The sequence below is a fragment of the Macaca mulatta genome, chromosome 15 (genome assembly GCF_049350105.2).
Source record: "Macaca mulatta isolate MMU2019108-1 chromosome 15, T2T-MMU8v2.0, whole genome shotgun sequence".
NCBI classification, from domain to species: domain Eukaryota; kingdom Metazoa; phylum Chordata; class Mammalia; order Primates; family Cercopithecidae; genus Macaca; species Macaca mulatta.
Genome location: NC_133420.1, coordinates 44,802,300 through 44,814,670, shown reverse-complemented (window position 1 = coordinate 44,814,670; position 12,371 = coordinate 44,802,300). Strand labels below are relative to the sequence as shown.

The window sequence follows — 12,371 nt, the reverse complement described above, 5'->3', positions numbered from 1 at the left end:
TGAGATCCTTCAAGTGCCTGCCAGAGAGCTTTGACTCAGAAGTCCATCTGGTGTCTGGACCGCCTTCCTTGACAGTGGCTTTTGCTTAGCCACTCATAGACTTTTTTCCTTGCTGTTCCTCTCTCAGTGGTGTGAAGGCGATGCTTATAGGGGTAGTTGGAAAAGTGCTTGTGCCTTTTGCGTGTGTAAAGCACTCCTATCAGGCTCAGGAACGCTGATGGAAGACACCTTCTTTCTCTCCGGTCTAGGGCATTTGGGCAGTTGAGCCTGGTCAGTTGGAAATAAATCTGTGTTCCTTCTGGGGAGAAGTCCCACAGCAATTCAATGATGAGTTTTATTTTTATTTTTTATTTTTCCATAGATTCTTGGGTTACAGGTGGTATTTGGTTACATGAGTAAGATTTTTAGTGGTGATTTGTGAGATTTTGGTGCACCCATAACCTGAGCAGTATCCACTGCACACTATTTGTAGTCTTTTATCCCTTGCCCCCCTCCCACCCTTCCCCCTAAGTCCCCAAAGTCCATTGTATCATTCTTATGCCTTTGTATCCTCAACTTAGCTCCTATGTATCGTTGAGAACATACGTTTGGTTTTTCATTCCCGAGTTACTTCACTTAGAAAAATAGTCTCCAATCTCATCCAGGTCGCTGCAAATGCCGTTAATTCATTCCTTTTTTTTAAATGGCTGAGTAGTATTCCATCAACGAGGAGTTTTTAAAAAGCTTTTGGTTGGCACATTAGGTTAGAGTGGAGATGCCGCTGCTCAATCGGGACTTCATTAGGGTTAAGGACTGGGCCTTGCTCATTTGTGTAGGTCCAGTGCAGGACGCAGGGCCTGGCAGATAGCAGATACTCAGTAGAATTTTGGTTGTGTGACTGACTGAAGGAGAATGACTTGGGTTGCCTCTGAGGCTTTGGAGTCTGGTCGTGGAGGAGGGGGACTGGAGAAGTGTGCTGCCTGGAGTGGGCCCATGCACACAGCTGGTGTCTGGGGTTGATCCCTTCTCAGTTTTAGAGGTACCTCTGTGTGTCCCTGCTGTGCTCCTAGTCTGTATCCATGTTGCATTCCCCTCTGAGAGTATAATACATAGTAAGTCAGCAAGAGCACAGTCATATGAGCCATGGGGAAAGGGACAAGTGAGGAAATGATGATGATATTAATAACCATGGTAGCTCTTTGAATATATTATGTTAAGATCTTGACTTTATATATTCTTCATAATAATAAATCTTCACTCTTTACCAAGGATGAAGTCTTTGTAGCTCACAGTTTTAGGATTCAGAGGAAAGGGTGAAATTCAGGGCACATAATTTCCCTTAAACACACTTGGGGTTGTCCAGAGGTTAAGGCTGTCACCAGGGTGCTGGCTTCTCAGTCCCCCTCGTCTGGCTGGGCTGCCAAGACATAGCCCTTCAGGAGTATTGGGTCATCCTGAGTTGAATAGAAGGGAGAGTTAAGCCATCCTGAGTTGAATAGGGTCTGGTGCCCTTCCGGAGCCTGGAGTGCCTGCCCGGCTGTGGTTGGCATGTTTCCCAGGGCTGCTGGTGTCCTTGGCATTGTCCCTGCCCTGTAAAGGTGACCTGGCCTCAGATTTGCCACTGTCAGGGCAGGGTGGCTGCCAGGGCTCGCCTCAGAATCTGGGAGCAGAGCCCTGTAATTACTGTATTTGGTCAGTGAAGCAGGTGTTGGAGGAAAAAAGGGTGATATGGGGGTTTGGACCAGATATCGGTAGCAGGTGGGAAGTAAATGAGTTTGCCTTCACAGAGCTCGGTAACTGGGTTGCAAGCTGTACTGTTCTATAAAAAAAAAAAAAAAAATTAGTTTTGCAGAGCCAGAGCCACTCCCACTGGCCACATATTGTCCAGGGGTGGGTGGAGATTGGACACGAGGGCATGACTGCTGCATGGGTTGGGTTAATCCTGCCTTGTATAATTTACTGACCAAATGACCAGTCACCCTACCATTCCAGACCTCAGTTTCCTTGTCTACCAAATGGGGCTGAGCGAACTTTTCCTCTCTGAAGGCAGAGTTATGTGTTGGTTGCTTTAGGTGAGGCCCTTGGTGAGGATTCTGTGACAGCCCTGGGCTCCTGAGCTAGAGAAGGGAAGAAATCAATTTTTTAATCTGAGACTGGGGGCCCAGGACCCAGATTTTGGCATCTACAAAGGGTACCCATCTTTAATTTTGGTCTATTTTGCTCCAGTCACCTACTTGTCAGTCCTGCATGGTTTTGCCTTCTCTGCTCTAGGCTTGACCATGTTAAATTAGACTGTCTAGATCCAGGCTGGCCATGGGGTTTCATTCACAGCACAGTTTGAGACCCAGCAGCCCTGCCTGTCCTTCTACTAGCCCTGATAGGTGGATTACTTGGAGGCTTAGGGTTTGTGATAATGCCCTGACTACTCACACTGTGGTACAATCCACCAAGCTCTCTTCCGTCAGGTCTCTTGTGTGAACCTCCCACTGGCCCTGGGGCAAGCAAGGCAGCAATCAGTATTATCTCCACTTCAAAGTGGAGAAAACTTTGATTCAGAGAAGGAAGGAAGCTGTTCAGGGTTACACAGACTGTCTCTGACTTGGGAAGTCAGTGATCAAGCTTGGGTGTCTTATCCAACTCAAATTCAGTGAGGATCTTGAGACTCAGGATGGTGCTTTAAGCAAAGGGTCCAGGGCCTGGCAGCACACACCCCTCTGGGGCTGATGTGCAGGGCCAGATCAGACAAGGAGCTATGTGACATCTTCCTTGTGTCTGTTCCTCCTGTGCCCATCCTGAGCTCATGCTCATTCTACTCCTCTCTATGTGACTCACAGAAGAGGCAGGAAGTGGTTTGAGTTATGGTGGTTTGAGCACTGCCCCCAGATTCGTCTATGATCAGTGGTCACTTGTCAGGGGCATGGGGGGAGTCAACTTGTTTTTCTCACCTTGCTCAGTGAGAAGGGGCAGGCGGTGGGAGGAGGAAGCAAGTGTGAAACCTTCTGAGGTGAGTTTTTCCTCTGACACTGTGGGTGCGCGTTGGTGGGGAGCTTCCCTGAGGTATAGCTGGGGTCAGGCCACTGGCTCCCCCGTCGCGGCCAGGGCTGCTGGCAGCAGAAGGAGGCCTGTGCCCGGGACCAGGCTGGGCACCCAGGTCACTGAGGACCTGGTAGTTGCCACGCAGTAGCAGGAATGCCTTAGAAGGGGCCCAGGAGTGTGTGGAGTTTCCCCTGACTGCTCTGGAGTTTCCTTCCCACCTGCTTGGTCCAGGAACCCCTGACTTTTTAGCGACTTTGTGTTTTGTCCCTCTGCCCACTAGATGGGACGTGATAAAAACTTGTGCACAGGCTGGGCATGGTGGCTCATGCCTGTAATCCCAGCACTTTGGGAGGCTGAGGTGGGCAGATCACCTGAGGTCGGGAGTTCAAGGCCAGCCTGACCAACATGGAGAAACCCTGTCTCTACTAAAAATACAAAATTAGCCAGGTGTGGTGGCACATGCCTGTAATCCTGGCTACTTGGGAGACTGAGGCAGGAGAATCACTTGAACCTGGGAGGCGGAGGTTGCAGTGAGCCGAGATTGGCCATTGCACTGCAGCCTGGACAACAAGAGCGAAACTCCATCTCAAACAAACAAACAAAAAACAACAAAAAACCTGGGCACCATCCCTTGTTCAGGGTGAGGGGTGTGTGTCCATCAGTGTGCCCTCAAAGAGGGACCCCTCCCACCGCCATTACAGCTTCTGCTCTCCTTCCTGGGGCTGGCCTTGTTTCTCTGTTTCTCTCTGTCTTTCCTTATGATTAGAATGATTTGTGAGTTGGTGGCCAAGCTGGAGTACCTCCTGAATACAGTGAAGCCTGGGACTCCCAGAGTCCTACGGGGCACCTGACTCCCAAACTTGCTTTTCCAAGTGGAGAAATCACAACAACAAAACAACGAGTTAGCAGCTAACTTTTATCACACACTTACTAGGTTCCAGGCACTGTTCCAAAGACTTCACTTAGAGCATTTCATTTAATCCTCACTGTAACCCAGTGAGCTTGGCACTGTTATTACAGTTGAGGAAATCAAGACTCTGAGGGTGAAATAAGTTGCCCAAGCTCACCCAGCTGGTAAGCAGGGGAGCAGGATTGAGCACAGCCACCTGGCTTCGAAGCTTGTGTGCTTTACTGTGACCTGGGGCAGCAAGTGCTACTCCTTATTCTAGACTGACTGGAGTGGGCCAGGCTGCTCTAGCTCCCTTGGCTGCAGAGGGCGGACTCCAGTACATCCTGGGAAAGCCTTTGGTCTCTGCTGCTGCTGCTGTGGATTTTTGTCTGTGGGGCAGGGAGGGAGGAAACAGGTTGGGCTGGGCTGAGGTTGTGCAGGGAGTAGTGGGAATGGTGTAGGGGTCTGGTGAGGAGAGCGTGTGCCCTGCCACACAGGCTGGTCACCACTCTGCTCTAACTGATTGTTCCACATGGGACTGTGGGCTCAGTGAGGCCAGATCTTCTGATTTTTCAAATATGAGCGATTTCTTGATTTTTAAAAGCGTAAGGCTGAACTGGAAAGTCCAGGCCTGGGGCAGCAGGTGGAGCATGCTGCCTCCGTCATAGCTGGTAGTGCCCAGCGCTGTGCTAGCCCTGGACTTGCTTTCTCACGTGTCAACGTCTCTCACTAGAGTGTGAGGGAATTCCTTGAGGCCCGAGCCCATGTGAGGCCTCCCTGTGTTTCGCATCATGCGCAGGACCTGGCACAAAGTAGCTGCTCAGTAAGTGGTTGTTGACAAAATGAGTCCGTGTCCCGTTTCTACAGAGGGGACACCTTTGCAGGAGTGATGAAAATGTCTCATAGTCCCCCATCTCTGTTTCACAGAATCAGGGAGTCCCAGTAAAGGGAAGTCCTACACGGGCCTGGGGAAGAAGTCACGGCTGATGAAGACAGTGCAGACCATGAAGGGTCATGGGAACTACCAAAACTGCCCAGTCGTGAGGCCGCATGCCACGCACTCCAGCTACGGCACCTATGTCACCCTGGCCCCTAAAGTCCTGGTGTTCCCCGTCTTTGTTCAGGTAAGCCCGTGACTGGTCCTAAGGGTTCCCTCAGGAGGAACGGAGAAAGAGGAGGGCCCTTGCCCCAGGACTCAGGGATGATGCCTTATCCCAGGACTGAGGGCCCCGTTTTGGGAAAGATAAGTAGCTTTAGATGCACGGGATTCTAGGGGCTTATACTGAGGGAGCAGAGATTTCCAGGGAGATACACAGGAAAAAGTGAGGCCGGGGGAGCCCAGCAAGGAAAGGGTCCTCTCCTTCCCCTACCTTGCCTCCCCTTTCTCTGGGGACAGGGCAGGTGGACCCCAGCTGCTTGTTGCCATGTCACAGGGCCTGTTTGCTGATGCTCCCACTCCCTGGCTCACCCAGTGGTTTTTTTATTTGGAAACAACTGAGGGGAGACCCTTGGGGTCTGTGGCTTATCTGGTCTCCCTGGTCTCTGCAAACATGTTTGATCTGTATTCACTGGTGGCCTGCGATTCACTAGATCTCTCTTATTCTCCAACGTCAAACAAAATGCTTGAAGAAAGATAATGAAATGAACAGCAAGCTGGGCCTGAAATCCCAGTTACTTGGGAGGCTGAGGTGGAAGGATCATTTGAGGCCAGGAGTTTGAGGTTACAGAGAGCTATGATCATAACACTGTACTCCAGCCTCTTCTTCTTTCCCCTCTTCCTCCCCATTTATCTCTCTTTCTCTTTAAAAATAACCTTTATTGGACCGGGAGTGGTGGCTCGGTAATCCCAGCACTTTGGGAGGCCTAGGTGAGTGGATCATTTGAGGTCAGGAGTTCAAGACCAGCCTGGCCAAGACAGTAAAACCCCGTCTCTACTAAAACTACAAAAAAATTAGCTGGGCGCGGTGGCAGATGCCTGTAATCCTAGCTATTCAGGAGTCTGAGGCAGGAGAATCACTTGAACCTGGGGGGCGAAGGTTGCAGTGAGCCGAGATCATACCACTGCATTCCAGCCTAGGAGACAGAGTGAGATTCTGTCTCAAAAAAACAAAACAAAACAAAACAAAATGAAACAAAACCCGAAAACCTTTATTTATTCCAACACCCAGATATGATAGTGTGAACATTTCAGCATCTTTTCTGTGTGCATGTACACATTAAAAAACAGATCTTATTCTATATTTTATGTCATGTTGCCTTTTTAAAATGAAAATTGTAGCATGAACCTTTCCCACACCACTAAATGTTCTGTGTTTTATGGTAGTTGCCCTCTCTTATTATGTGGGTATACTGTATTTATTTAACCAGTTCTGTATTCAGATACTTCTGTCTACTATTTTGCTATCGTAAATAACACTGTGATGAAAATCCTTGCTCATGGATTGCCTCTCTGATTATTTTCCTTGGGAGAGATTGCTGAAAGGGAAATGACTGGGTCATGGGTCATAAACATTTTAAAGACTCTTTATACATATTGACAAATTGTTTTGCAGGAAGATTCTAATGGTTTATCATCTTACCAGCAGCATAGACATGACTTGGCCCCAAGGGCTTCATTTCTGCCTATGCCTCTCTGGTCTCCCTGGCATCCCAGTCTGGGCCTGTCACTGTCCAGTAGGCACACTTTGTTAGGATGCAACACATCTCTGGGAGCTCACATGCCTCCCCTTAGACAACTCTGTCAGCAGGTCCTGGCCTTGGCCTTTCTGTTGGTCTCTTCTCTTTCTTAGCATGTGACACAAAGTTCTTGGCATCTACAATGTCTAATTTTCTTTCCTTTTTTTTTTTTTTTTTTTTTTTTTGAGATGGAGTTTCGCTCTTGTTGCCCAGGCTGGAGTGCAATGGCGCGATCTCGGCTCACTGCAACCTCCACCTCCCAGGTTCAAGCAATTCTCCTGCCTCAGCCTCCCAAGTAGCTGGGATTACAGGTGCCCACCACCATGCCCAGCTAATTTTTTGTAGTTTTAGTAGAGATGGGGTTTTACCATGTTGGCCAGGCTGGTCTTGAACTCCTGACCTCAGATGATCCACCAGCCTCAGCCTCCCAAAGTGCTGAGATTACAGGCATGAACCACTGCACCCGGCCTGTGTCTAATTTTCATATTCATTTTAATATTTGTATAAGAAACTATTTTTATTCAAGAGACAGTCTCTCGCTCTGTCCCCCAGGCCGGAGTGCAGTGGTATGATCATAGCTCACTGTAACCTCAAGCTTCTGGCCTCAAATGATCCTTCCACCTCAGCCTCCCAAGTAGCTGGGATTTCAGGTCCAGCTTGCTGTTTGTTTCATGATCTTCCTTCAAGTACCCTACTTGATGGCATGTACTTAGAAGCCATGTTAGAAATATACAGTCATAAGGACAAGTGCTGCTGGGTAATCCAGAGCTTAGGGAGCTTCCTCTGGGCTGGGCTAGGCAAGGTGATGGAATAGGGTGAGAGGTTTGGGTGTGAATTGACGCTATGGGGATTGGCTGAGAAGGAGACAGTCAGTTCAAGTGTGTTATGAATGCAGAGCAGGGACTGGCCTGGCCTTGAAGGAACTCAAGTGACCAAATCTCGTGGCATGTGGCTCTCAGGATGCCTCCTAGTTCTGTGAGGCATGAACAGGATAGATGGGGGATGGCGGGGGCTGGGAGGGCCCAGGAACCCAGTGCAGTGTGGGGTGGGAGCTGGGACTGAGGACTGCAGAGGGCCTAAGCCTGTGGTTAGACTTCCTGTCAGTGAGTGTAGCTCTCACAGAGAGGGTTGATGGGGAAGGTGGCAGCAACAGTTCCACAGGACAGCAGCGTCTGTCTTTCTGTTTCCATCTTATGTATGAGGGGGTGTGTGGGTTCTCGGGTTGGTGGCGGGCTGACAGTCTTCTCTGGGTCAGAGGGTTCTCTGTGGCTGGCTTTGACAAGCTGCCGCTTCCTCCCCCCAGCTCCTCACCCAGCCTCTTTTTGAACTGCCCACTCAGCCTGCTTTATTTCCAGCCTCTAGATCTCTGTAACCCTGCCCGGACCCTCCTGCTGTCAGAGGAGCTGCTGCTGTACGAAGGGAGGAACAAGGCTGCCCAGGTAAGACTTTCACCTGCGTTTTTTAGGGGCTTTCTCTGTGGGCTTCATTGGCATCCTCCAGGACCCTCACTTGGGTCTCTTTCTGAGTATCTTAGAAGTGTACACTCTCAGGGTAGGGGAGACCTGAAATGGACTCCTCCACTCTCCCTAGCAAAGGCTACAGCTTTTTCTTGTACATCTCTTTTCAAAGCTGTTGAATCCTTCTTTGATGGTTAGAAGGTTTCCCCAGCCCCTAAAGACACCCCATTGTTTACCCCACCTTCCTCTCAGGAGCAGAAGAGATGGCAATTTACCCTGGCTGTGGGGGGTAACTTTGGTGGTGGGAAGAGTAAAGCTATTAGCCGAAGTGAATTTTTAGACCAGCATCAGTTTACCCAAGTTTTCTGGGCCTGTCTGTATTAACCCAAATCCCACATCCTCTTCTGAGAGACGAGTCTATGATTTCGCCTGGGTTCTAGCTCTCCCAGCAGGGTGCTGACATGGGAGCTGTGCCACCCTTCTGGGAGCTGGCCTGGGATGCTTTTCTCTAATTGGGAGAACTTCATTCATCCACACAACCCCGGAGCTGGCCAGTTCAGTCTCTGAGCTTAAAACTACTTGGGTATAGAAGTTAGAGCCCTGGGCTCTGCCCTGGCTACCTGGGGCCATGGGGTGAGGGTAGCAGACTCTTTGCAGATCAGGCGCCAGTGTAGAGCTGCCTTGGCTGAGCCGAGTGGCAGCTTGGGGTAGTGGAAAGATCAGGAAACTTGGAGACAGGAAGTCTATATCGAGACCCAGCTCTGCTGCTGGCTCACATGTGATTTCTTCCTTCTTCCTCAGTCTTCCCATCTGAGCAGCAGCAGCTGTATGTGTGTATTTGAGGCAGTAAGGGCAGGGTCAGAGGTTGGTCTCTAAGGACCCTTTAAACCTCAGCCTTCTGGGACACTATGTGTGACTGTGGCTGAAGCAGGAGGTTGGTTTGTTTTTTAAGTAAGCAGACTGGACTGGAACTCATCTATTCCAAATGCACATTATCTTTTTCAAGGGAGTGCCCTGGGGGGCTGCATGCTCCCTTCCACTGCTCGCTATTGTCTGCTGTGTGTCTGGACCTCCTCTTCTCCGAACCTCTTCTTGGGAACTTTGCAAACTTCGGGAACTTAAAAATCTTTGCATATCTTCTGAATTGTCTCAGTAGGAGTAAAACTTCATCTGTTGGGAGGGATTTAAGTTTTAGGGATGAGAAGTCACTTAGAGCCACGTTTGGTGAATGAGAGCATAGTGGAGCTAAGTCAGGCATCCAAGGGTCGGAAATTGAGGTGTGGCCCTAAATTCACCAGACTCACAAGAAGCCAGTTAGAGATGGCAGCCACCCTGAAACGTATACATAAGTCTAAATGCACTCTTCTGTTTGTGCACTTACCCTTGAATCTGCAAACATTGAGCACTTACTGTGTATCCTCATTGTGTATGCATTTTACATACTTGACCCCAATTAGCTCTTGCAGCACCCCCATGAGAGGCACGATTGTCCCCACTCTGTAGTTGAGGCAACTGAGGCTCCAGTGAGATTCACCGGGACCCAAGAGTCTCCAGGCTGGTAAGGAATGGAGCCGGGATTAGCACTCTGGTCTTTCTGGCTCAGCGATGCTTTCCATGACCCCACACTGCTTCTGGCATGTCTGCATAAAGGCAAACTAAGGAACACAAGCTGAAGCCAGAGCCTTGTGACAGTTGCAATTCGTCCAAAAACCCTGTTTTATAGATCTCTGGAATCATAGAACAAAGAGACTCCTTTACCTTCGCCTTGAAGATTGAAGGAAGCAATTTGAAGACAAGTAAAATAAATATTAATATATTCCTTTTTCTTGAAGTATGATAGCAACCAAACATGTAGATCTGGGCACCCTGTCATGCTACTCACACCAAAAAAAAAAAAAAAAATTCAAAGGGATTTGGATAAATTCATAAAATTTCAGCCTTGGTTAGGCTTTCAGGAGTCATCCATTCTAAGTGCTTCCTTGTAACTTTCCAGTTAAATGGTTTTCTGATTGGTGCTTGAATCTTCTAGGGTAGCCATTAGAGCAGTGGTTTTGTTACTGGGGAGGGCCAAATTGTAGAGCATTCTCCCTTACACTCAACAGAAATCTTTATATGTGGAATGTTCCTCCTTGGTTCTTTGTCCCATCACTTCTCTGGGCATACTCAAGTTTGCTAACATCTGTGAGCTGATCCAGTCCCACCATGAACTACCCTCATCACACCCCCTTCCAGAAGTAATAGACTTGATTAACGTGCCCTGAGGTCTATCACCCTGTTCGAGGTTCTGGGAATACCATGAAGCACAAGACAGACACACCCTCCCTTTACACACTGACTCATGGAGTTTACCATTAACTAAGGCACCAATGTGTTTTCAGTAAACCCTGCTCTTAGGTCAGATTCCCAAGAAGAAGCTTGATTAGGGCCACTTGGGAGAAGCCACCCTCCAAGTGGTAAGGACCCCCTTACCAAGTGGTCCCTCAACTCTGACCCTTTGGAAAATCAGATGTGTCCCTGGAGCAAGTGTGGGAAAGACACCGGGTGACCCCTGTGGCGTGCTGTGGAACGCGACAGGTGATTGGGCCATGGAGATGGGCATCACTCTCCCATGGACTGCCGTGGCCCCTGCTGGTGCTGGTGAGATGGGGGAGTCTACATGCCCTCCCTGGCGCGCTTGCCCCTCTGCTCTGCCTCTAGCTGTGTGCCAGTTCTGGCCTTTCCCTGACCCAACCTTTGCGAAATTTTTCATTTATGTCTTAATCACTTCCTGTCTAGACCATATTCTCAGCCCTGGGAATCTGAGCCAGAGTGGTGGCCTGGGCCTTTTCTCACCTTGCTCATGGTTCTTCCCCAGTTGCTGGTGGCTCCTCCCACTTGCCCTACTTCCACCCCTCTCTGGGCCTGGGCTGTTTTTGTTTTGTTTTGTTTTGTTTTTCTTTTCTTTTTTTTTTTAACTTTCTAGGCTCCTGACAGATTGTTGGCTCTAGCCCTTGCCCTGCCAGCCTCCCTCTGGGTCTGGAGGTGACTACCAGATTTCCCTTGAGTCAGGGAAGACACGTTTTGTGGGACTCTGAGGGTGTTTGCCTTGTGTTTCTGGCTAGTTTAGAGCCTTCTTTCCATCGCTCAGACTTTGAAGTCTTCTCAGACAACCAATTACTTGACTCCTTCTGAGCTCTTGGGTCATTTTCTTCCCCTCTTTTCTTAACATTATTATTATTATTATTATTATTTATTTTTGCCTCATTTGCTCCTCCTGTTTGGTCTCTGGATTCTTTCACATTCAGGAACTGAACAGCTGTAGGCACATTGCTACCTCTCTGTATAGTGAGAGCTTTAGGTCAGCCATACCTGGGTAATGGTCCCTGGCTGTGTGGCCATGGACAGGTCACTTAACCTCTCTGATCTCTAGGGTCCTCGTCTGTAAATGAGGGCAGTGGTGTTATTTACAAGTGAGGATCCACTGAGCAGAAAGTAAGCGTTCAACACATGAAGGCTTCTCTTGGGCTGCATTGAGACAGGCCTGTGGTGGGAAGGGTTAGGGTCACCACCAAGATGCCTTATAGCCCAGGGTTCTGGAATCTTCATGTTTGGGCCCCATCGGAGAAGCCAAAGCCCCTGAGAGCTCCTTCAGGGACATCTCCCTGTTGTCTCTGCAGCCCAGATTTCCTCAAGCCTCTGTATTTGTGCTACACTCAAGAAGCCAAGCCATCTTTTAATATATATTCTATATCTTTAAATTACAAAAGTAACAGTGATTGCAAATATAATACACATTAAATCAAAATGTATCAATTAAAATCCCACTCCCTGGAGTGAGGAGTGTGTCATCTTAGCTATTTTAAAAAGGTATAACTATGAGAAATGTATCGTTTTGTTTTACAAAATTGGATTCTATGCTAGGTATTTTTGCACATTGCACTATTTTGATTTATGATAGACAGATTTCTATTTCTGCCCCCATAGCTCTACTTAATTTTTTAATAGTTGCATACAATTCTGCCATATGAAGGTAGCATAATTCATTTTATTCATCTTCTCTTGATGAATGTTTGTCATTTTCTTTTCTTAAATTACAAAAATGCTGCTGAGAACATCCTCGTATGTTCATATTGATACCTCCTTGTAAGTATTTCTGTAGGACAGAGTCTCATAAATGGGGCTGTGGGGTCATTTTTAACAGGTTGATAGCTGAATGTTAACCTGTTGGCTTTGTAAATGTCACCAACAGTGCAACACACACTCATGGTACCCTTCAGTGCATGCCAGGCCCTTCTGGCTGGTTCTTCTTCAGAAGAGACACGGTGTCAGGTGTTTGATACCTCAAAGGGAAGTTC

The 12,371-nt window shown here is 48.4% G+C and overlaps 1 protein-coding gene across 13 annotated transcripts in view; it reads left to right on the top strand.

Moving 5' to 3' along the window:
- The window catches only part of RGS3 (regulator of G protein signaling 3), a 133,548-nt gene that overhangs the window by 47,017 nt on the left and 74,160 nt on the right, over nucleotides 1–12,371 (top strand). For 9 of the 13 annotated variants that reach the window (XM_077968301.1, XM_015117029.3, XM_028834959.2 and 6 more), the window contains 2 exons: nucleotides 4,832–5,028; nucleotides 7,936–8,019. In XM_077968301.1, coding sequence (XP_077824427.1) covers nucleotides 4,832–5,028; nucleotides 7,936–8,019 — 281 coding nt within the window. Of the gene's footprint in view, nucleotides 1–4,831; nucleotides 5,029–7,456; nucleotides 7,556–7,679; nucleotides 7,776–7,935; nucleotides 8,020–10,543; nucleotides 10,675–12,371 lie in introns of those variants that run through there. The other 4 variants (XM_077968304.1, XM_077968305.1, XM_077968307.1 and 1 more) reach the window with 4 other exon arrangements.